The sequence below is a fragment of the Sminthopsis crassicaudata genome, chromosome X, assembly GCF_048593235.1.
Source record: "Sminthopsis crassicaudata isolate SCR6 chromosome X, ASM4859323v1, whole genome shotgun sequence".
Classification (NCBI taxonomy): domain Eukaryota; kingdom Metazoa; phylum Chordata; class Mammalia; order Dasyuromorphia; family Dasyuridae; genus Sminthopsis; species Sminthopsis crassicaudata.
In genome coordinates this window covers 60,554,932-60,580,470 of record NC_133623.1, presented here as the reverse complement: position 1 = coordinate 60,580,470, position 25,539 = coordinate 60,554,932, and the positions used below count along the sequence as shown (strand labels likewise).

The 25,539-nt window shown below is 43.3% G+C and overlaps 1 protein-coding gene across 2 annotated transcripts in view; it reads right to left on the bottom strand.

The window, feature by feature from the left end:
* TMEM255A (transmembrane protein 255A) overlaps window positions 1-25,207 on the bottom strand; it is a 95,128-nt gene extending 69,921 nt beyond the window's left edge. Inside the window, exon 1 of one of the 2 annotated variants that reach the window (XM_074278083.1) lies at window positions 24,968-25,207. In XM_074278083.1, coding sequence (XP_074134184.1) covers window positions 24,968-25,025 — 58 coding nt within the window. In that variant the 5' untranslated portion in view covers window positions 25,026-25,207. The remainder of the gene's footprint in view (window positions 1-24,967) is intronic. The other variant, XM_074278082.1, reaches the window with a different exon arrangement.
* Window positions 25,208-25,539: the final 332 nt, after the last annotated feature.

Below are 25,539 nucleotides of genomic sequence, written 5' to 3'. Positions count from 1 at the left end.
CTCCCTCCAGCCCTTAATGACCAATTCTGAATTTAGCTTCAACTAAATAAGTCACCCTCTATAGTGCTTCCTACTTGGACCTCTAAATCTGGCCTTGAACAGGGTCATCTTTACCCCACAAGGATATCTTGAGGGAGGAGTAAGAGATTAGGAAATATTCTTGGCGTAAATCGGAAGAGAGGCAGTTACTGGTTTTCTTTGCCCGTAACTGCTTCTGATATGTCCTCTATAAATGCATGAACTCAGAGAATGCTAGCAAGGGCCAACAGTTAAAACTGAATGTCTTATTCTAAAATAAAAATGACATTTTGCTTGTTGTGTAGTTTTTGAGAGCTTTTAGATGTTTATTTAGCTACAGGACACTGAGTTTTTATGTCAGGTTTAGAGGGAAATTGACTCAGGAGGTGGAAAATGAGCTTTCAGAAAGTAGAGCTAGAGCCATACCACATTATACCTAATCCAAATTTCAGGATCTTTATAGATCTTTACAAAGATTATCTTATAAGCACAAAGTGTCAGTCATTTTGCTTTCCAATTCTAGGATCATTAACTTGTATTTTTTTTTTTAACCCAGTGGCCACCTCCTGTGACATCCAGTGACAATGACAATTTATAGTCTATGACACTAATCTCCTATACATGATCTTTAGAAAAAACATCAGTCAGGTTCCTGAATTGGGAATTCTAGATCTTTATTTTTCTTTTAGCATTAGCCTTCATGGTTCCCAAGTCACACTGTGTTATGTATTTTTTAAAAGGGCGCAATACAAAGGTTCTCTCTCTCTCTCTTTTTCTTTTTTGGTAATTTCCTGATTTCAAATGTAGTATTCCATTCATTGATTTGTTTTTGCTCCCTCCACCCACCTTTTGTACTCCCTTTTGATATACCAAATTTCCAGGATCCTTGTCTTGATCGTTTTCATAGTGGAAAAAAAAAAACTGTATTTCTGTACGTAGAGGAAAATAATTTTCTCAACACTAATCTCTGATAAATATTGTATGAAACGATTATCAAGGATTTGTTGTTGAATAAACAAAAGTGGAGAAAGAACCAAGTGTCCTCTGAGCTCGAAGGTTATCAGCCCACAGATGGAAGGGGGCAGGGTTTGGGTTTTTCAGTTTTATCCCACATTCACACCCAGAGATGATTGAGAAATAGTTCGGCCTTAAAATGCACATGAGAAACAAAGACTCAAAGTCAGATTTAAAAAAGAAAAAAAAAAAGGAAGTCAAATTAGATTTTTCAAGTTCATTTTTAAAAGCTCCACTCCCCCCGCCCCCATCAGGATCCAACTTCAACACTGTGATCCCATGGAATAAGACCAAGCTTTTGAATGACATATGGTAGATACTGAGGTAAAGCCCTGCCCTTGAGGTCCATGGCAGATTGGGAAGGCCCAGAATTTGTTGGAGGGGGCAAACGTTCTTAACAGGGCTCCCGGGTGGCTTAGCTGACAAGGGTACCTGGCTCCCCGTGCTCTGGGAGACTCATGCCCCAAATCTAAAAAGGAATGACTAAAGTTTTATAGAAGAACCCAGCTTTCCAAGGTGGAAGGCCTGGATTTGGACTCCCTAAGTCATCTAATTTTTCTGGGCATTTGCTAGAAAATAAGGGGGATCCCAAGACCTGCTCCTGCATTCTTCCTTCACCTCCTCCATATTGTTGGGAGGATCCTTAAAGCTACTGAAATGGAAACTGATAAAATTATTCAAGAGCCAAGGCATTCTGGGAGGCCTTGCAGACAGTGGCTTCAGGAAGCTGCAGCTCCCCTAGGCCCCAAAGCCCTCAGGAAACCTCAGAGGCCCAGCCATCTTGAATAGGAGGCTTTGTGGTTACCACAGAACAAAAGAGGTCTTTCAGACAATTCTCTCTTCCTTTAATTAAAAACGGAGGAAAGGTTTTTGCTGTTGTTATGGCTCAGTCTCCCAATTTTTTTTTTTAAGTGGGGAAATGGGAAGAAATGCATTGGTAGGAAGAACTCCAGGTATGGAAATTTCCCTCCCCCATCAGATTGACATTTTATCTGGCATTTATGGTCTCAGATTTGTCAAGGGGGCACTGAGGTTAAATGACCCGGCCTTCTTGACGTCAATGCTAATCTCCTCACTCTATCTCTGGGTCAATGCTGCCTTCCTCACTATCCACTACCACCCCAATGGGATAAAGCAGCAGAACTGGGCACCAGAAGGGGGAAGTAGTGGGGGAAGGTCAAGAAGTGATTAAAGGAAGCTCCCTAAATTGTATCTTAGCACTAACAAGGCCTCCCCAGGTCCCAGGCACAACCTCTGCTGAAGACAGCCCCATGTAATGTCCTTACATGAACCCAATTGAGCCCACTAGCACACCTGCCAAGCAGGGTCTGCACCCCCCACTTCAAGTGTCCATTGTCCCGGATGGTGACTCAGACTTGAAGTGCGCACAGTCCATTGTGATGGAGAGTCACCTGGGCTAAACACAATCACCCCTTCCGCTATCATCTACAGGGTGTTCTGCAAAGCTGCCCTGTTCCCCAGCCGCTCCATCTCAAAGCAAGTCTATGGTTTGCCTATAATTTTATTAATGTTGAGAGCTCCCAGTATGGAATCTCCCTCTATCTCGGAGGTTCTTAACCTTTGGCTTAGAAATCTGAAAAAGCCCATTTTCAGAATCAGATTTTTAAATGCATAAAATGAAATATTATTTTAATATATAAAAATCTTTTTAAAACAAGAAACAAGTTCATGAGCCCCACAGTAAGAAATCCTATTGTGGGGCAGCTATGTGACACAGAGGCGAAAGCACCAGCCCTGAAGTGAGGGGACCTGAGTTCAAATATGATCTCAGACACTTAACACTCCCTGACTGTGTGACCCTGGGCAAGTCACTTAACCCAAGTTGCCTCAGCAAAAAAAACAAAAGAACAAAAAAACAAACAAACAAAAAAAAAAAAAACCAAACAAACAAAAAAAGAAATCCTATTGTTAAAAAAAGAGAGAGAGAACTCCTGTTGTATCTATAACTCATAGTCTTATAAAGTTGCCCTGGGCACTCAGAGGTAAAGAGACTTGCCCAAGATCACCCAGCTGGCATGTGTTAAAGTGGAACTTGGGTCTTCTGACTCGGGTAGGTTCTCTAAAGAACTATAACAAATAAGACTTTTAACACATACCAAACAGAATGCTAATTTCCATGCTGCTTCCTAGCCAAGTGACCTGGGGTCAATTCTTTTATTTTAGCCTGTCAATATGATGTCAATAACTACTTACCTTTGCCAACTGTATCCTCACATAATCCGAGCATCTGTGACAATTATAACGTACATGTAGACAGCGTGTCATGGAGGAGAAACACTCTTGCTCAAAGGAGGAAGAGGAAAACAACATTCATTTTATGTAACCCAAAGTCTGGGTCTCGGCTTCCACCATTACAAAATGAAGGAGCTGGGACAGAATCTGAGATTCAGAGCCAAGAGACCTTGGGAGGCCGAGAGGAGACTTGACCAGGGACCTTACACAGGGAACAAGCCACAGAGTCAGGACTGGAACTCAAGTCCTGTAATTGAATTGGGCATTTCTGGCACTGCCTTCTATTAAACCAGTGAGGAGACCTGGATCTCCTTGTACAGGGCTTTGGGTAGTCCCCTTACCTGAAATCAGTGCCAACTTTCCTCAAGATTCTCCTAACTCAGCAAGGTCGTTATGCACACATGGGGTCAAACAAGAAAGCCATTCATAACTTTTCTCGACCTGGCCCCTTCCTATCTTTCCAGCATTCTTTTTCTTTGGGAAGCAAACAGGGTAAAATGATTTGTTCAGGGTGAGATACAATTAGTAGGTGTGCAAGGCTGGATCTGAACTCAGATCCTTCCGACTCCAAAGCTGGTGCACTTATCCACTTAGTGCCACCTGGATGCCCTTTTCCAGCACTGTTAGATATCATTCCCCTCTACAAACTCTATCATTCAGATTTTCTTCCAGCAGCCTTTCCTGATTCTCCCTGCTGTAACCACTGCCTCTGCCCCAGATACCTTCTATCTAGTTTATTTATTTATTTATTTAATTTGTTTGTTTGTTTATTCATCCATCCATTTATTTATTTATTTGTTTGTTTATTTATTTTCTGAGGCTGGGGTTAAGTGACTTGCCCAGGGTCACACAGCTAGGAAGTGTTAAGTGTCTGAGACCAGATTTGAACCCGGGTCCTCCTGACTTCAAGGCTGGTGCTCTATCCACTGCGCCACCTAGCTGCCCCCAGATACCTTCTATCTATAGTATATGTATCATATGTACACATATGATACACATACATACTCACACATATTGTCTCCCCTAGAGAATGTAGGCTTCTTGAGGGCAGGGACTGGTTCCCTTTTGTCTCTGTATCCCTATCACTCAGTACAAGTGCCTTGCATGCTGTAGGCGCTTAATAAATAGGGACAGCTAGGCGATACTGTGCATAGTGCTGGTCCTGTAATCAGGAAAATCTGAATTAAAATCTGACCCCCAGCCACTTACTAGCTCTGTGACCTTAGGCAAGTCCCTAACCCTGTTTGCCAGGATTGGAGTTTGCTGTTATTATTTTAGGCCAACTAGGTGGTGTTGCAGGGGATGGTGTATCCAGCCTGGAGTCAGGAGTTCAAGTCTAACCTCAGAAGTTAGCTGTGTGACCCTGGGCAAGTCACTTAACTGCCTCTGCGCCCTCATCTATAAAACGTGCCAGAGAAGAAAATGGGCAAACCATTCTGGTATCTCTGCCAAGAAAACCCCAAATGGGGTCACGAAGTGTAGGACACAATGAACAACAACAATTATTATTATATTAAATGCCTATTGACTGGCTGTTGGCTCATTGATTTCCATTTCCTTCTCTACCACAGATGCTACCTCCCCCAAGCTGGTCAAAAATTAGCTTGCGGAAAATTCAATTGATGGGAATAACTAGGGTACAATAGAATTGCATCATACCCACACACTGAAATTACTAGGGAGAGATTTAAATCATGCCCTGGAGCAATGGAAGATGGGAAATGGGAATGTGATGCTCCCTCAGAGTGGGGGGAGCCCCTCCTAATGAGGCCATCTCTAGATTGTAGCATCTTCTCTCAGCCAAATGTACACACACACACACGTACGGTCTATGTATTTTGCTTGGGCCAAGAAAGAACTAAAGGCAAGAGTCAGCTTTTCCAGAACCCTCGACCCACTAGAGAGGCCCACTGTATATCCCCGGACTTCCTTGTGTCCTCCTTTGCCTCCCACGCTGGTGTGATGATGACCCCCCAATATAATTACATTTCTCTGTGAAGCCCTTTGCAGACAATTTTCCCCCAATCATCAGCTTTCCTGCCGGCTCAAGCCTTTCTTGCTTTTCCTTTTCTCTCATGCCAGTAGAAGTCCCAGTTTGCCTTGCTATCAATCAGTGAAATAAACGAGTATTGTAAAAACTAGGATTTACATCCAGAGCAACCATTTCAACTCCTACCTCTTTCTGATACAAACTGTCTTCTTTTAAAGGGCCCCTTTCTAGCTACAACTCTTTAAGGACTCTACTTCCTGGGTGATTTAAGGGATATGAGAGAATAAATGGGCCTATATTTTTCCTCCTTACTGTGACCCCAAACCCACAGAATCTAAATGCTGGAAAGAAGCTCTGAGACCACCCGTCCAACCAATCTGCAAAAGGAACCCCAGGATAACATCAATAACCAGTGGTCATGACCTCCAAGCAAAGAGTACCATAACACTCACATAACCAGTGGTCATGACCTCCAAGCAAAGAGTACCACTTCCATGGACATATTAACGGTCCTTCATCATCCTGGTCACCTGTCTCTAAACCCTAACTAACCATCATCTTTCTAAAATCGGGGCATCCAGAACGAAACATAATGCTGTTGAAGACTGTCAATGATGAGGGCTGATGAAGGAATGGGATAGTGGCTGATCATCTCCCTCTTCCTGGAATAAGGTCCAAGATCACAGTTGATTCTTTTGGCTGCCACATCACATTGCTGATTTATGTTGAGCTTAAAATCCACTAAGATCCTCAGATCTTTTGCAGAAAAACTGCTGTCTAACCATATGTTACCCCAGTTAGAAACTGGATTTTTATACCCAAACTTAAGTATTTATTCTGTATTTAAGTTATACAGCACAGATACAATGGCATATACAAGGGAAACAGAGAAAATAAAAGGGGGGGGGAGAGAGGGAGAGGGAGAGGAGATAAAGAGATGAGAGAGAGATTGAGAGAGAGAGAGAGATTGAGAGAGAGAGAGAGAGAGAGAGAGAGAGAGAGAGAGAGAGAGAGAGATCCAACAGTCTTCCCTCAAGACTAATCCTTTGACCTGGCGACAGCCTGTAACAAAACCAATCACTCTCACCCCAGGATACTCTCTCCTCTCTAGGTTTTTTTTGGGGGACGCCACTTTCTCCTGGTTCTCCTTCTAGCTATCTGACTGCTCCTTTTCAATCTCCTTCAACCAAGTCACTTCCACTAACTGGGCATGCTCTAAGCTATGTCCTAGGGTTGGTGTCTCTGTCTCTGTCTCTGTCTCTCTCTCTCCACACACACACACACACACACACACACACACACACACACACACACACACCCCTCTCTGTTTCTGTCTCTGTGATCTCATCAGCTCCCATAAGTTCCATAATCATGTTTACATAGATGATTCTCAGTTCTCCATATTCAGCACTATCCTTTCTCCCGACTATGCACCAAATGCCTTTTGGACATCTTGATCTCAAACTCGTGCCCCAAAAATGAACTATCTGGGTCCCTAACCTTCCCTTCTTTCAAACTTTCCTCTTCCTTTTTTTTTTTCTGGAGATTTTCATCTCAAGGTACCAGCATCCTCCCAGTCACCAGGGCTTGCAACTTTGGTATCATCTTGGATTCTTTGTTCTCATTCACCCTATATACTTGCTGTGTTATCAAGTCTTATCATTCTACCTTCAAAACATCTCTCCTATATACTTCCTCCTCTTCCCTGACAGTACAACAACCTTGGCCCGGGCCTTCTCACCCAGGCTACTGCAACAGTTTGTTGCAGGATCTGCCTGCCTCCTCATCTCCCTACTCCAGTCCATCCTCCATTGAGCTGCCAAAGTGATTTTCATAAACTGCAGATCCTTCTCTTCCTCAAAAAATGTCCATGGCTCCCTATTACCTCTGAGATAATTTTGTAAAAAAAAAATCTTCTTACTGGTTTTAAATTCCTTTCCTGCTCCTTCAGACCTTTCTAGTCTTCTTACACTTGACCCCCTCCCCACACTCTATGATCCATCCCCATTGGCTTCTTTGCTATTCTTCACTACTCTAGTATAGTGCCTTTCTACTGCTTGCCTCCATGCCTGAAATACTTTTCCTCTTCTCCTTTACTGCTTCCTTCCCTGAGATTGCCTTCCATTCATACTATGTACTGCTGCTAGGTGGCACAATGGAGGGAATAACCTAGAATCAGAAAGACTTGAGTTCAAATACTTACTTGTTGTGTGACCCTGGGCAAGTCACACAACCTCTGTATACCTCAGTTTCCTCTTTTGTAAAATGGGGATAATAATAATACCTACCTTCCCTAAGTTGCTAGGTCTAAGACTTAGCCATATTTCAAGTGCTTAATAAATCCTTTTTGACCAGTAGACTAAAAAACTTGATGAAAAGCTTTGCTAAAATCAAAGTCAACCACATCCACAACATGCTCCTCCCCTACTATTTTAGTAATCCTGTCAACAAAGAAAATGAGGTTAGTCTGGCAGAACCTTTTCTTTTTTATTATTATAGCTTTTTATTTACAAAACATGCCTGGGTAATTTTTCAACATTGACCCTTGCACAAACTTCTGTTCCAACTTTTTCCCTCCTTCTCCCCACCTCCTCCCCTAGATGGCAGGTAGTCCCATACATGTTACATGAGTTAAAGTATATGTTAAATACAATATACGTGTACATATTTATACAGTTGTCTTGCTACAGAAGAAAAATCGGATTTAGAAAGAATGCAAAAATAACCTGGGAAGAATAACAAAAATGCAAGCAGACAATAACAGAAAGAGTGCAAATGCAATGTTGTGGTTCACACTCATTTCCCAGTGTTCTTTCTCTGGGTGTAGCTGGTTCTGTTCATTACAGATCAATTGCAAGTGATTTGGATCCTCTCATTGTGGAAAAGAGCCATGTCCATCAGAATTGATCATCGTATAGTCTTATTGTTGCCATGTACAATGATCTCCTGGTCCTGCTCATTTCACTCTCATTTCATGTAAGTCTCTCCAGACCTCTCTGTATTCATCTTGCTGGTCATTTCTTACAGAACAATTGGCAGAACCTATTTTTGATAAAGCCAAACTTCCTTTTCTAGATGACCATTAACCAAACTTTTAATGATCTGTTCTAGAATTTTCCCAGGAATAGGAGTTAGGCTCACTGGTCTAGTTTGTTGACTGTTCTCTCACTTCTTGAAAAATTGGTTATTTACTCCCTTCAGACTTGTGGTACCTTGCTCCCCCTGATTTTCAAATATTACTGATGGTAGATGGTCTGAGGACGGAATTCATCTGATCAAGTAACTAAAATGCTTCCAAGGGAAGCCAGGGGCCTGATCTTGGATATATACTAGACATTTGTGCTGTCTTCTCCAAAGCAGATGCTCTATTTGACAGACAAAGCAGACAAAATAATTGAGCGGCTCTGTCACCTCTTTGTTGTCAGTTATAATCATGTCAGTCACCCCAAGCAGAGGTCTTGGCCCTTTGAGTCTCTCTTTTCTCTTTAAAGAGTGAAAAAAACAATTTTCACTGTCCTCAGCATCTCTCCTTTACCTCAGCTCATTCTGAACTTTAGCATTTGACACTATTTTTACAAGGTCACAATACACATTCTTAGATTTATTTTCTGGAAATTTCTTTTTAAAAATCTAAATTGGTTCCCCAGTTGATAAACAGTCGATGGCAGTTTTCAGATGAAAAGACATGAAAAAATGTTCTAAATCACTATGGATTAGAAAAATGCAAATGAAAACAATTCTGAGTAGCACCTCACACCTATCAGATTGGCTAATATGACAGAAAAGGAACATGACAGATGTTGGAAGGATGTAAGCAAAATGGAACACTAATGAATTGTTGGTAGAGTTGTGAACTGATGCAAACATTCTGGAGAGCAATTTGGAACTTTGCCCAACTGGGCAAACCCTCTGATCTAGCAATACCACCACTAGGTCTAAATCCCAAAAAGAACAGAGAAAAAGGAAAAAGACTTATATAGAAAAATATTTATAACAGTCTTTTTGTGGCGGCAAAAAGTTGGAAATTATAAGGAGATCCCCATCATTTGGGGAATGACGAAGAGTATTATGCTATAAGAAAAGATGAGCAGAATGGTTTCAGGAACACCTGAGAAGCCTTATATGAACTGATACAAAGTGAAGTGAGCAAAACCAGGAAAGCATTATATACAGTAATAGCAATATTATATGATGATCAATTTTAAGTGACTTAGCTATTCTCAGCAATCTAAGATAATTCCAAAATACCCATGACGTAAAATGCTATCCATCTAATGGAAGGACTCTGAATGCAGATCAATACATATTTTTAATTTTTTCTTTATTTCTTTTTCTTTTTTGGTCTTTCCTTTTGGAACATGGCTAACATGGAAATGTGCTTTGTGTGATTGCACATATATAATCTATAACAAAGTGCCTACTTTCTCAAGAAAAGGGGAGGAGAGGAAGGGAAGGAGGGAATTTGGAACTCAAAAACATCACAAAAAATGAATGTTAAAATTGTTTTTACATGTAATTAAAAAATAAAAGAACATTCTTTAAAAAATAATCTAAAAATTGGCTGGTGAGTTCCCTATGCATCCATATTGGTCTCTTCTGACAAATCTCATAGACAACTTTTATGGAGAGAGAGAAGAACAGACCTCGAATCCTGAGGTTCCTAAAAGCAAAGCTACTCCAGATAAAGTCCCAAAGGGAGATATGAGCTGGTCCCAATTTCACAAGGCTTTATTGGAAGATTGCATAAAGGATCATAAAAGAGAGTTAGAAGAAAAATGGGGAAATCAAATGAGATCATTAAAAGAAGGAATGGAAAAAGCATATAATGCCCTATAAAAGAGATATGAAAAAGACACCATTTCACTGGAAAATAAAATTTGTGAAATGGAAAAAGAATGCAATCAATAAAAAAGTCAATTGCCCAATTATAAAATCAGCTAAAAAAGATAACTTCAGAAAATAATACACTAAAAATTAGAATTGAACAAATGGAATTGAATGACTCAATAAGACTTCAAGAATCAAACAAAAACAAAAAAAAAATGAAAAATAGAAGAAAAGATTAAATATCTTCTAGGAATAACAACTGACATGGAAAATAGATCTAGGAGAGACAATCTAAGGATTATTGGACTTCCTGGAAGCCATGATGAAAAAAGAACCTATACATTATCTTACAGGAAATCATAAAAGAAAACTGCCCTGATATTTTAGAATCAGAAGGTAAAATAACTATTGAAAGAATTTACCAATCACCTCCTGAAAGAGACCCCAAAATTAAAACCCCAAGGAATATTGTAGCTAAATTTCAGAATTATCACACCAAGAAATGGATATTGCAAGCAACCTGAAAGAAACAATTTAAATACCGAGGAGCCACAATTAGGATTATCCGGGACCTAGCAGCCTCTACCTTAAAGGATAGAAGGGCCTGGAATCTGATATTCTGAAAGGCAAAGGAATTTGAATTACAGCTAAGAATAAGCTATCCAGCTAAAATGAGCATAATCTTTCAGGGAAGAAGATGGATATTGAATGATATAGGTGAATTTTACCTATTTCTAATGAAAAGACCAGAATTGAACAAAAAATTTGATCTCCAAACACAGAATTCATGAGAAGCATAAAAAAGTAAAAAGGAAAAAACTATTGAGAACTATATTTCTGTTATGGATATAGTTAGAGAATGTAGGTATAATTTGATTTTATGGTGATAATATGAAAAAGAAACTAGAGGTGCAAAGGGAACCACACTAAAAAAAAAAAAAAGAAAAAAAGAGGTAAAATAAGGGAAATTACATCTCACGAAGAGGCAAAGAAAACCTATCATAACTGAAGGAAAGAAGAGATGGGGATAAGCATTGTGTGAATCTTACTCTCAGATTTGGCTCAAAGAGAGAATATCAGACATAACTGGTTTCACAGAGAAACTAGTCTCACCTTATAAGCTAGTGGGAGGGAAAGGGGGAAAAGAAAGGGAAAGACAAATAGGAAGGAAAACAAGTATTAGGAGAAAGATGTAAAAAAAAAGAGGGGCTATAAAGGGGAAAGACTGAGGAAGGTGGACATCAAAAGCAAAATACTAAGGAGGAGGGAAGGGGGAAAGGAAAGAGAAAAGCCTAACTTAGGGTAAATAAGATGGCAGGAAATACAGAATTAGTTATTTTAATTGGTAATGGGAATGGGATGAACTCTCCCATAAAATGGAATCGGATAGAAAGGATTAAAAACCAGAATCCTACAATATGTTGCTTATAAAAAACAAATTTAAAGCAAAGTGATACAGTGAAGGTAAAGGGCTGAAGCAGAATCTATTATGCTTCAGGTGAAGAAAAAAAAAAAGCAGGGATTGCAATCCTGATCTCAGATCAAATAAAAACAAATATAGGTCTAATGAAAAGAGATAAGGAAACTATATTTTACTAAAGGGTACCATAGATAATGAAGCAATAGCAATACTAAACATATATGCCCCAAGTGGTATAGTATCCAAATTCCTAAAGAAGAAGTTAAGAGAGATGGAAGAAGTAGACAGCAAAACTATACTGGTGGGGAATCTCAACTTTGCTCTCTCAAAACTAGATAAATCGAACCACAAAATAAATAAGAAAGAAGTTAAGGAGGTAAACAAAATGTTAGAAAAGTAAGATATGATAGATCTTTGGAGAAAATTGAATGGAGACACAAAGGAGTACACTTTTTTCTCAGTGGTTCATGGAACTTATACAAAAATTGACCATGTGTTAGGGCATAAAACCCTCAAAATCAAATGCAAAAAGGCAGAAATAGTAAATGCATTCTTCAGATCATGATTCAATAAAAAAAAAAATCACATGCTATATAAGGCCAAGAGAAAATAGACCAAAAGTTATTGGAAATTAAATAATCTAATCCTAAAGAACGAATGGATGAAAAGCATAGACACAATCAACAACTTCATTCAAGAGAATGACAATAGTGAGACAACATACCAAAATTTGTGGCATGCAGCCAAAGCAGTTATAAAGGGAAATTTTATATCTCTAGATGCTTACTTGCATAAAATAGAGAAAGAAAAGACCAATGAATTGGGCTTATAACTAATAAAGCTAGAAAAAACAAATTAAAAACCCTCAAATATCAAATTTGAAATCTTTCAGCATAATCAACTATATCAATAACCAAACTAACAAAAATTATATAATTATTTCAATAGATGCAAAAAAAGCATTTGATAAAATCCAAAACCCATTCCTATTAAAACACCATAGAGTATAGGGATAAATGGACTTTTCCTTAAAAGATCAGTAGCATCTGTTTAAAACCATCAGCAAACATCATATGTAATGGGGACAAACTAGAACCATTCCCAATAAGATCAGGAGTGAAACAAAGCTGCCCACTATCACCATTACTATTTAATATTGTATTAGAAATGCTGGTTTTGGTAATAAGAGAAGAAAAAGAGATTAAAGGAATTGAAGTAGGTAATGAGGAAACTAAGTTATCACACTTTGCAGATGATATAATGGTATTCTTAGAGAGCCCTAGAGAATCAACTTAAAAAAAAACTACTATAAACAATTTAGAATTTTAGCAGAGTTGCAGGATACAAAATAAATCCACATAAATCATCAGCATTTTTATATATTACCAACAAAGTCCAGCAGCAAGAGATACAAAAAGAAATTCCATTCAAAATAACTGTCAATAGTATAAAATATTTGACCCTATCTACCAAAAGAAAGTCAGGATGTATATAAACACAACTACAAAACACTTTCCACACAAATAAAGTCAGATCTAATCAGTTGGAAAAATATCAAGTACTCATGGGTAGGCTGAGTGAATATAAAAATAACCATACTACCTAAATTATTTTACTTATTTAGTGCCATACCAATCAAACTCCCCAAAAATTATTTTACAGATCTAGAAAAAAAACCAGTAATAAAGTTTATCTGGAAAAAACAAAAGGTCAAGAATTTCAAGGGAATTAATGAAAAAATGCTAATGATGATTGTCTAGCTGTGCCAGATCTAAAACTATATTAAAAAACAGTGGTCATTTGGCTAAGAAATAGAATAGTTGATCAGTAGAATAGGTTAGGATCACAGGATAAAATAGTAACTATAGCAAATTAGCGTTTGACAAGCCCAAAGACCCCAGCTTTTGTGATAATACCTCACTATTTGACAAAAACTGATGGGAAAATTGGAAACTAATATGGCAAAAACTAGGCATTTACCCATACCTAACACCATACACCAAGATAAGGTTGAAATGGGTTCATGATCTAGACATAAAGATATTATAAACAAATTAGAAGAATATAGGATAGTTTATCTTTCAGATGTGTGGAAGAGGAAGGAATTTATGACCAAAAAAGAACTAGAGATGATTATCGAACACAAAATAGATAATTTTGATTATATTATGTTAAAAAGTTTTTGTACAAACAAAACTAATGCAGACAAGATTAGAAGGGAAGCAATAAACTGAAAAAACATTTTTACAGTCAAAGGTTCTGATAAGGGCCTCATTTCCAAAATTTATAGAGAACTGACTTCTAATTTATAAGAAATCAAGCCATTCTCCAATTGATAAATGGTCAAAGGAAATGAACAGATAATTGTCAGATGAAGACATTGAAAGTTTTTCCACTCATGAAAGTGTTCCAAATCACTTTTGATCAGAGAAAGAGATACCACTACAAACCTGTCAGATTGGCTAAGATGACAGGAAAAGATAAGCATGAATATTGGAGGGGATATGGGAAAATGGACACTAATATATTGTTGGTGGAGTTGTGAATGGATCCAGCCAATCTAGAGAGCTATTAGGACCTATGTTCCAAAAGTTATCAAACTTTGCATACCCTCCAAGCAGTGTTTCTATTGGGCCTATATCCCAAAGAGATTTTAAAGAAAGGAAAGGGACCCACATGTGCAAAAATGTCTGTGGCAGCCCTTTTTGTAGTGGGAAGAAACTAAAGACTGAGTGGATGCTCATCAGCTGGAGAATGGCTGAATAAGTTATGGTATATGAATGTGATGGAATAATATTGTTCTATAAGAAACTATCAGAAGGATGATTTCACAGAAGCTTGGAGAGACTTACATAAACCGATGCTGAGTGAAATGAGCAGAACCAGGAGATCATTGTACATGACAACATCAATATTATAGGACGATCAATTCTGATGGATGTGACCCCAACACTGAGATGATTCAAATGATCTTGCAATGAAGAGAGCCATGTACACCTAGAGAGAGGCCTGTGGGAACTGAATGTGGACCACAACATAACATTCTCACTCTTTTTGTTGTTGTTCACTTGCATTTTGTTTTCTTACTCATTTACTCTCTTTTTTAAAAATCTGATTTCTCTTGTGCAGCAATAGAATTGTATAAATATGTTTATACACATTGGATTAAACATATTTCAATGTGTATAACATATATTGGATTGCTTGCCATCTGAGGCGGGGGTGAGGGGAAGGAGGAGAAAAATCTGAAACACAAGGCTAGGCAAGGGTCAATGTTGAAAAATTATCCATGCATATGTTTTGAAAATAAAAAAGCTTTATTACAAATTTCAAGCTGAAAGGAATCTCAGGGACCGTCTAGTCCAATACCTTCATCTTACAGAGAGGGAAACTGAGGCCCACTGAAGGGAAGTGATTTGTCCAAGTTCACAAAAGTGGTGATCATCACGAGTGGAATTTGAACCTGGTCCTTCAACTTCCAGAGCCAGTGACCTTTCCACTATACATTTCAGCTCCTCAAGATATCCTGACACCTGGGCTAGGAATATAAGCTCTTTAGGGAGCAAAGTACATTTGCTTTCTCCCTGGCCCATTGTGGCTAAAACAAGGCCACAGTCACTGTTGACTTGCTTTGATCTCCTTTGAAAATAACTATAATTCACGCATAGGAGTCCTGTCAGAAATGTGAGTCAGCAAACCACATAGTGGTCCTTGAGAAGCAATTTTGTCTTTCCTTTGTGTGTGTGTGTGTGTGTGTGTGTGTGTGTGTGTGTGTGTGTGTGTGTGTGTAAGGAGGAGGTCAGGCACTTGAGAAACTTATGGAATGACCTTCTAGACCCATGAGGGCTTCCGCTCTTCACTGGGGAAAATTCCCTCAGTCTCTCCCCTGCACCCCCACTGGTCCCTCCTGTACAAGTCACCTTGTAGAAATGAATGGGGGCACATGGGAGAAGTGAGCTTTTGTCAAATGAAGAAATACACTAAATGGACTGATTTGGGAGACACAAAATCTAGTGCAGGATATGAGATTTTGAGTGAAACTATCTGGATATCTATGTACTACCACAAACTAGCTATGTGATTTTTCCCATTTGGGGTCTCAGTTTCTCTATCTGTAAAACAGGGTTAATAACATTTTATGCTACCTACCACACAGGACAATTGTGAAAAGAAGTAATTTCTAAATTTAAATTGTTATAGAAATAGTGATGGATTCGAAGTCAGAGGACTTGGATTCAAATCCTGCTTCTGTAGAACTTTGGACATAGGCCTTTCCTTTGCTGGGCCTCATTTTCCCCACTGTAAAATGAGAGGGCTGTTCTCAGGGGTCTTTTAAGGTGATTCCAGTTGTAGTTATTAGATCCTGTGGGTGACCCTGGGTCTCAGTTTCCTTCCATGTAAATTCCCATGGAGTCAGGAAGACCGCAGTTCAAATCTGACTTCGGGCACTTTCTAGCTTTGTGTCCCTGGGCAAGTCACTTCACCCTGTTTGCCTCGGTTTCCTTATCTGCCAAATAGACATAGAAAAGGAAATGGAAAACCACTCTAGTATCTTTGCCAAGAAAATCTCAAATGGGCTTGGGATTGAAGAATGAACCAAGTGGTTATTTATCCTTTGCCCGAAGAACTCCAAGGAGGGGCAACCCCACCACCTCTTAAAGTAGCTCATTCCATTTTGGGATAACCCTCATCTGGCCCCTTTGCATCTTTCACCCACTGCAGCTCATTCTCCCTCTAAGGCTGAACACCCTCTGCTCTGCTCTCAGTGTGCCCTCCCAAACCATCCCTAGTTCCTTCTTGATTCTCATGTGGCCTAGGTTCAAGGCCCCTTATACCAAGCTAGTTAACCTCAGCTCTTTCTCAGAATAAATGCTCTCTAAATATGGTTCCCATATCTCATACTTGGGAAGTTAACTTTTTGCACCCAAGTTTAAGACTTTACATTTATCCCTACTGAATTTTATTTTTTATTACATTTGACCCAGCACTTGAGCCTAGTAAGATCCTCTTGAATTTAGACTGTCATCCAGTGTGTTAGCTCCTCCCCCCAGCTAAGATCTCTAAAAATCTAAGCATCTCTGTCCGCGTTCAAGTCATTGATCAAAATGATAAAAAAGGACAGGACTGAACAACAATAGCAGAGCAATCATCCACTAATAAGAAATAAAAAAAGAGATGAGGCTAGTCTCTAGGAGGCCATTCTAGCTCTCTAACTACCATTTCTCTTTCCTCCTCCTCCTTTCATGGTTCCTTCCAGAATTTTCCCAGAAACCAAAGTCAAGCTCACTAGCCTATGGTCATCTCCACTTACTTAGAAAGTGGGACATTTGTCCATCTCCAGGTTTGTGGTACCTTTAACATTTTCCAGAATCTCTCAAATATCCCTGGCAGGGGCTCGGCCATCTCACCCAATTCTTCTCTCGGTACCTGAGGATGTGGTTCATCTGGGCCAGGTGTCTTGGATTCATCAAGCGAAGTTCCCAGCTCTCTTATTCTCCCCTCACTTACCTTAGTATTAACTCATTGCTAGTCATTTTTGTCCTTTCCCTTTCGGGGTAAAAGTTGTTCTCCTTGCCAGAAAAATCAGAAACAAAATCACAATTGAACAGCTCTGCCTTCTCTCTCGTTATCATCTTCCCATCCTCCCCGAGCAAGGGGCTGAGCCCTTATTCAGTCCTCCTTTTTCTCCTCATATAACTTTAAAAAAAGACCCCTCATTATGCTCCTTGGCTCCCCTCACCAGCTATCTCCTGTTAACTGATTTTGCTGGCATTTTTTGGCCCATTTCTTTTTAAAAATCGAAGCTAGCTGATGAATTCCCTATGTATCCACACTGGTTTCTCCAGAGAAACCCCATGTTTCCTCCTCACTGAAACTGTTTCACTTTGTAGTTGCAGAATTTCATCATTGGGTATCCCCCATCCTCCTTGGCTGACTCCCCCCCCTCCAGCTTTTCACTCCATGGGAATCTAGCTACCTTTCTTCTAAACTCTACCTCTCCTTAATCTCAGGTACATTCTAGACCCTGCCCGGCTCTCCTCCCCTTCTCGGTCACAATCTTGCTAGGAGGGAATGACCACCCTCATTTCTACCCAAAGGAACCTCCCTTGTTTAATGAAAATCAGATTCAGAATTGAATTTTCCCTATTGAAGGATGGCAAGAAGTTATCGCTACTCACCTTTTAGCAAAGAGCTCCAGCTGAGATCTATCTAGATCATTGAAAATGATTCCCTCCTTCTCCCCTTCCCCCATCACTATTATATCATGATTCTGTGTCAGACTCCTGATCTGCTTCAGAAGGCTTGATTATTTCCCGTAGGAAGGCTTCCTTCTTCCTCGGGAGTGTGAACTCTTTGATATTTTCCAAATATCTCATCTATTTCTTCTCTCTTTCCTGGTGGTCTCTAATATACCCCAAAGACAGCATCATCTCTGTTTTCACTCTCCTTTGAACTTAACCCAAACCTTCTCCTGCCACACATGATTCCCCCTATAGTTCAAAGGAGAATCCTCATAAAAATATACCTATTTATTCTGCAATGGTATCTCACCCTTCCCCTTTTTACCTCTATGATTTTTTATATAGTTTTTATACACTTTTTTTCTTTTTTGCTAAGCAGTTGGGGTTAAGTGACTTGCCCAGGGTCACACAGCTAGGAAGTGCTAAGTGTCTGAGACCAAATTTGAACTCAGGTCGTCCTGACTTCAGAGCTGGTGCGCCACCTAGTTGCCCCCTTTTATACACTTTTAAATAAAATAGATACATATATTTTAATAAAATAGATACATCCAGAATCATGGTCCAATGATATTTATGAAGTCTGGTTTACCTCCTTGAGTGAGAACTCTTGTTTGTTGTCTAAGCTTTGGGCTTTTATGCATAGACATCTGGGCTAAGGGTTTTCCTACTGACTCCTTCCTTGCATTTTGTCTTGTGAACTCCCATGAGTCTAAGCTGCTATTCTTTGGGGATATGCATCAATAGCCTTTTCCTTTCCCCATCCTTTTCAGTTGAAATCCTTTTTTTTTCTTCTTAGCTTTGTAAAGTACCTGTGAAAATACATTCTGACCAGCTTCTGTTCAGTAGAGTCCACCTCTGCTCAGGAACTGAGTGTGCTTATGTCAATAAGCTCCGGTCCAGAGATCCAACTCCAGTTCTAAGATACTATCTCCTTAGCCAGATGTTCACTTCCTAAATTTATTTTTCTCTCCTGTAGCCTTTCCCTTCAAATGGTTAACAGTAAGGAAAGTGCAAACAGTGCCCATCTGGTCTTTGGTTTTTTCCCTAACACTTCATAATCAACTTTTTGATTTCCTTATGGAAGTGTCATTTTTATACCCAACTCACATAAAATTGGATGATTTCTGTTGTGTCTTGGATGGATACCCCAGGAAGAGGACAGACCTCTCTGTTCTTGTGATCAGGTCAACAAATAACTGTTCCTGTCCTCCTTAGCAAGAAATCATCAGCTATTCCTATTTATCTTTATCCTCTGACTTTTACTGGAAGACCTCTCACCTAAAAGCTTCTGTTTTGAAGCTCTCTCCATGGAGAATTTTTCCTTCCCTCTCCTTTTTTTCTCTCTTTATTCCCTAGTCACAAGGGTAACGATTCCCCCTCTCCCTCAAATCTCTGACCATGAAAGGTTTGATTATTTCCTGTGGGAAGGCTTCCTTCCTCCTTGGGAGGGGGAACTCTTTGAGCCCTTTCACCTCCTCCTCCAGGAGGGAGATCAACCTACATTTGGAACAGAGTTTGATGTGAACCGAGTTCCTTTGGGTGCCTCAGGCTGTATCCCCCTCATTGGGGTCCAACTCAGGTTGTAGTTGTTGAGCGCTGCTAGGCAGCCTCACGTGGTATTCCTAGGAGGGACCTGAGGAAACACTCTGTACCTGGTTGCCAGGAGCCCCAAAAGAGCCTCCTCCACCTGCGCGCTTTCTTTCTCTCTCTCTCTCTCTCTCTCTCTCTCTCTCTCTCTCTCTCTCTCTCTCTCTCTCTCTCTCTCTCTCTCTCTCTCTCTCTCTCTCTCTCTCTCTCTCTCTCCTTTTGAAAATCTCTCTTTTTTTCTCTGTCTCTGATCACCAGATCCCCCCATGGCTCCCAGAGAAGCCCACCTACTTGCTGTCTCCTCCTCCCATCTCACCCCATGCCTAGCCCCAAAGACAATTCATCTGTCCCCACCTAGATGTCTTGCCACTCATCTGACATGGAATATGTACTTACTCGGAATTTGTGTCCTTCCTTTTCCTTCAAAACTCACCTCTTCCAAGGAGCCTTCCCTGATTGACCCATTCCACCAGGCTCATCCTTTTGCTCCGTGACCCCTCAGATTACATACTGTGATGATACTTTATTTATTAATCATCCCTAAGAACAGAAGAGTTTTCTGGCTTCCGGGCAGCCCCAAACACCAAGAGATAAGGACCGAATGTATTCATATACTGCTCTCAAATTACTTTTCACCATGTGACAGCAATTGGGTGATGTGACTCCGATCTCCAGTTCCGCAACCAGCTTGTTTGGACGAGACCCTGTCATCCTTCTCCCAACCTCCATTTCCCCCTCTGTCCAATGACTCAAGTCTAGGTCTCCTCAGTACTATCCCACGGCCTCCCAAGGAAGTGAGCCTTCTTAGGAATAGAGAAAGGACCAGGCCAGGGAGACAGCTGGGATTAGGGTGCTACGGAAGGGGCCCTGACCCCCCGGATGACCAACCATTTGCCGAGCATTTTGTTTTCTTTCTCCTTTTTTTCCTTTTCAATCTGATTTTTCTCAATTGTATATTGGATTACTTGCCGTCTAGGGGAGAGGATGGGGGGGAAATTGGAACAGAAGGTTTTGCAAAGGTCAGTGTTGAAAATTTACCCGTGCCTATGCTCTTTTTTAATAGTTTTTTATTGACAAAACATATACACGGGTAATCTTTCAACACTGACCTTTGCAAAAACCTGTTTCAACTTTTCCCCTCCTTTCCCCCATCCCCTCCCGTAGATGGCAGGCGGTCCCGTACGTGTTAAACATGTTAAAGTAGAATGTGTTCTAAAGATAAAACACTTTTAATAAAAAATAATTAAAATAAAATGTTTTTTTTTTTTTAAAGATCTGCCAGAAGGGCAAGGGGAAAGAAGGGCACTGAATGCCACCTGGGCAATGGTCACTCTGCCAAGAGGCAGCCTCGGACACACCCAGGCTAGGAGCTCAGGGTTCCTAACAGCCACCATCCGAAGGTTGGCAGGGAATTTCAGAATTTTGTGAACAGACCCCATTTGTGAATTTCCCCCATTTTAAGGATCAGAGAGATTGCTTCAGATTACTCAGGGTCACACAGTCCGTGAGTGTCAGGAGCAGTGTCTGTGGCCAGGTCTCTAGCTGCCCCCGTTTAATGACCCTGGAGGAGAGTAGCCGGACTAGTAAAGTCCTTGTTTCCGAGGGCCGTCCCCTCCTCCTCCCCCACCAGAGTTTTGGTTCGGTTTTTGGCCGAGCTGGTTTCCTTCATGTCCAGGGAATCCCCTCGGAACTGCTGAGACTAGAGACTGAAACACTAACCGCCCTCCAGGGGAGCAAAGGAGGCTACGCCAGAGCTGAGTTCAGCACAAGCTGCTCCTAAGTAGCCCAGGAGCTGATTCAGGCTTGGGCTGGGTGGGAGCCGAGCCAGGGAACTCCGAGGAGACTCCCTTGCCTGCACGGTCTAGGGCTCGGGCTGAACTCAGGGATTGCCCAGTGCCCCCATCCACAGATGGCCAGAGTGGAGAAGAGCCAAAGGTCAGTCCCAAGATCCCCTCCTGTGCTACACTAAGGTGGATCTTGGAGAAGCTTGTTCAGGTCCAGGTTTCCCATACCCTCAACCTCATACGTGTTCTTGTACTAGTCTCCTGGCACTCTCCCCCAACCCGTTCCCCCCAAGTTCCCCCTTTATTTTGCCTTCCGCCTCAAGGAGTCTGCAGTTAAGCTAAGTGCGACCCTTACTTGACCTTAGAGCATGATCAGAATCCATTGGAGTGTGCCAGTCTCTTCTTGTCCTTTGCAGGCTTGACGGATCAAGGTGACAGGGACAGTCTGTGCCTGTGAGACAAAGGCACCCTGCCCGTCCCCTCACCCCCAGCCCCACTGGCTTCAGAACATGTTTACTCCAAAGCAGAAGGCTATCATGCAAAGAGTGTTGGCTTGGCACCAGAGGACCTAGGATCAAACTTGCCCATCAATTTACATTCAGTGCCATTTACCGGCACTGTGACCTCAGGTAAACCAGATATCCTCTTCTGCTCTCAGTTTCCTCATCTGTCACATGAAGTCAGATAGATTGCCCCAAAATATATGCGACTACTGTATGTGTGGCCTTGACCAAGTGCCTTCTCCAAATCTGAGCCTGTTTCCTCCTCTGCAAAATTGGGGGGGGGGGGGAGAACTGCACTAGAGGACATCTGCAGGCCTTTGTCAGCCTAGATCTATGCTCCTGATATCTGTAACCTTGGCCAAGTCCCTTCCCCCAATCTGAGCCTATTTCTTCCTCTGCAAAATTGGGGGGGGGGGCTGCAGTAGAGAGCATCTGCAGGCCCTTGTCAGTCTAGATCTATCCTCTAGTGTGTGTGTGATCTTGGCTAAGTCCCTTCCCCCAATCTGAGCCTATTTCTTCCTCTGCAAAATTGGGGGGGCTGCAGTAGAGAGCATCTGCAGGCCCTTGTCAGTCTAGATCTATCCTCTAGTGTGTGTGTGATCTTGGCTAAGTCCCTTCCCCCAATCTGAGCCTATTTCTTCCTCTGCAAAATTGGGGGGGCTGCAGTAGAAGACATCTACAGGCCCTTGTCAGTCTAGGTCTATCTCTTAGTGTGTGTGATCTTGGCCAAATCCCTTCCCCCAATATGAGCCTATTTCTTCCTCTGCAAAATTGGGGGGGCTGCAGTAGAAGACATCTACAGGCCCTTGTTAGGCTAGGTCTATCTCCTAGTATGTGTGATCTTGGCCAAGTCCCTTCCCCCAATCTGAGCTTATTTCTTCCTCTGCAAAATTGGGGGGGGGCTGCAGTAGAGAGCATCTGCAGGCCCTTGTCAGTCTAGATCTATCTCCTAGTGTGTGTGATTTTGGCCAAGTCCCTTCCCCCAATCTGAGCCTATTTCTTCCTCTGCAAAATTGGGGGGGGGGCTGCAGTAGAGAGCATCTGCAGGCCCTTGTCAGTCTAGATCTATCTCCTAGTGTGTGTGATTTTGGCCAAGTCCCTTCCCCCAATCTGAGCCTATTTCTTCCTCTGCAAAATTGGGGGGGCTGCAGTAGAAGACATCTGCAGGCCCTTGTCAGTCTAGATCTATCTCCTAGTGTGTGTGATCTTGGCCAAGTCCCTTCCCCCAATCTGAGCCTATTTCTTCCTCTGCAAAATTGGGGGGGGCTGCAGTAGAAGACATCTGCAGGCCCTTGTCAGGCTAGGTCTATCTCCTAGTGTGTGTGATCTTGGACAAGCCCCTTCCCCTCCCCATCCTCAGTCCGGTCAATGTGGTCCCTTCCAGCTCTAGACCTAGGATCCTATGTGGGACCTTGGGGAAGTCAATTTCCCTCCTTGAGCCTCAGTTTCTTTACCTGTAAAATGAGGCATCTGCTTGGAGTCGATGATTATGCAGGTGCCTCTTAGCTCCGATCCTATGATCTGAAGATGACGAGAGCCACTTCTGCTCCCTATTAGGCCCTTTCTCTAGGGGTTCCCTGTTGGGATCAGAACTTGACCTCATTAGACCCAGGCCCCACCTGGCTGAATAGACACAGCCCCAAACCCCAGCACTCCTGGGCTGACCCCATTTGAAGCAGCAATCTCTCTACTGCTGCTTTCTGGGGCCTTTTAGGAAGGAACCCCCGTCTCCTTCCCTTTTCAGACAAGGAAGTCCAAACCCGAGCGCACCCCTCCCAAGCCTGAAATGTCTCATTCCAGGCTTCTGTCACCAATAATTGGAGGCCATCATTCAAGCCCATGGGATTCCGCAGTCTGAGAAGTGTTTAGGAAAAAAAAAAAAAAAAGACAAAAAAGGCAACTCATGTCTGACTACCTCAGGGAACCGGGTTCAGCAGCCTTATTATTGTAAATCTTTAAATCCTACTTTATTGGACCCAGAAGGAAATGTGCAGCCTGGAGAAGGGGGAAGACATGGAGCTGGTGGAATTGCCCAATGACGAGGGCCGGCCTCTCTCACTAACAGAAGGCAGCCTCAGTCTCCTCCCCCCCCCACAATTGTTGCTTTGAAGGAGCCCCCCCAAATTCTGACAAAAATGGGGCATGGGCGACTTGAGCTAGGCAGCCTGGAAGGAGGGGGACCCTCTCAGTGTGAAAGGGGCCGGCTCTCGAGCCGTTTGGATAATGGCGGAAGGAGGAGGCTGGGGGTCTTGCTGACGCACCTTGGCCCTGCAGAGCCGCTGGCTCACCCTTCGGTGGATTCCCCCATATTTGGGCCCCAGGGAAACCGCAGAGGCAGGTCCTTCTCCCCCCCCCCCCCCCCCAGCCACTGGCTGCTGCCAAAGCCCAGCCCTGCAGCCCTGTGCTATTGAGGGGAGGGGCTCTGCAAGCCCTTTGCATTAGGGGTGAGGTGCAATCCGTGAATATTATTAGTGGCAAGCTGAGAAAATTGATGAGGCCTTGGGCATCTCTTGGAGACCACCCAGGGAGCGAGCTGCGGGGTCGGCCTGGATCCAGAGGAGGCTGGACCCCCCCCAGGCCTCCCGCCTGGGCATCCGCAGCCAGACACTCATATGCATCCATATGCACGCACACAGACACGGGCCAGTCAGTCAATCAGCATTTATTAGGCGGTTATTACAGCGCCAGCCACTGCGCGCACGCACACACACACACCCAGCCACACACGCGCAACAATCCATCAACAGATCTTTATGAAGTGGCTGCTCAGGCCAGGGCGCAGAAGAGCCACGCAGCCGTTCCCACGGACCCCCGACACTCGGACCCCCGGGGGGGGGGCGATCCGCCCACACAGACACACCAAGATCCGGGGCCGCGGCGCAACAAGCAACAAGCATCTCCGAAGTGGCACCCGCCAGACACACACCGTCCCAGACTTCGCCAGACACCCAGACACACCCACATCCAGAGCCCGACGCGCCGAAGCCGCGCGCGGACACACGCGCACATCATCCATGTCCATCTCCCCCTCCCGCCCGCGTTGCGCATCTCGGCTCCCCGGGGCTCGGGCCGGCCCCCTCCCCGCCAGCCCGCCCCGCGCCCGGAGCTCACCGCCCCGAGCGCGCCCCGAGCGCTCCTCCGCGCTCCGCACCGAGCGCGCCGCACCGAGCGCCGCGCGGCAGAGGCAGCGGCGGGGGACGGGGGGAGGGGGGAGGGGGGGGCTCCCCGGGCTGCTTCCCCCACTGTCACCCTCCGCGGGGCTTGGGCGCCGCGGGCGCTCCGTCCCAACCTGCCCGGGCCGGGGCGGCGCGGCGCCTCCACTTACTTACCCATGGAATCGGCCAGCGAGATCTCGCTGGAGCGCTGCTGAGTCAGGGACTGGTGCATGGTGAGAGGCGCGGCGCTGCAGCGCCCTCCGCCCCAGTTCCCGGGCTCGGGAACCTCGGGCTGCTCCGCCGCGGCCGTGGCGTCGGCCCTTCGCTCCCTTCCGGAGCCCCGCTAGGAGAGAGCGCTCGCTGGGAGCTGCCACCTAGTCGCAGCCGCCGCCGCCGCCGCCTAGCCCTCTCTATTCCCAGGGCGCCCGCGGCATTGGCTGGCTGGCTGGCGGTCTGCGCTTGCGCAACCTCCCCCCCACCCCCCCCGCCGCCAGCACCTCCCTCTCCCCTCCCCATCCCTACATCCCTACACCCCTCCCGGCCCCAGTCCCGTCTCTCCCCCTCCCTACTTCTAGATTGCACCCATTTCCAGCTGCGTTCTGGTTAGAAAAGTGGGGGGCTTGGTTCTATTGGGGTGTCGCAATGAAAAAAGGGGGTGCCGAGAAAGCGCCTGATTCAAAGTTGGATTTGGGGGGGGCCAGGGGCACACACCCAGCCTCGAGCACACACTCACACACTCACACACA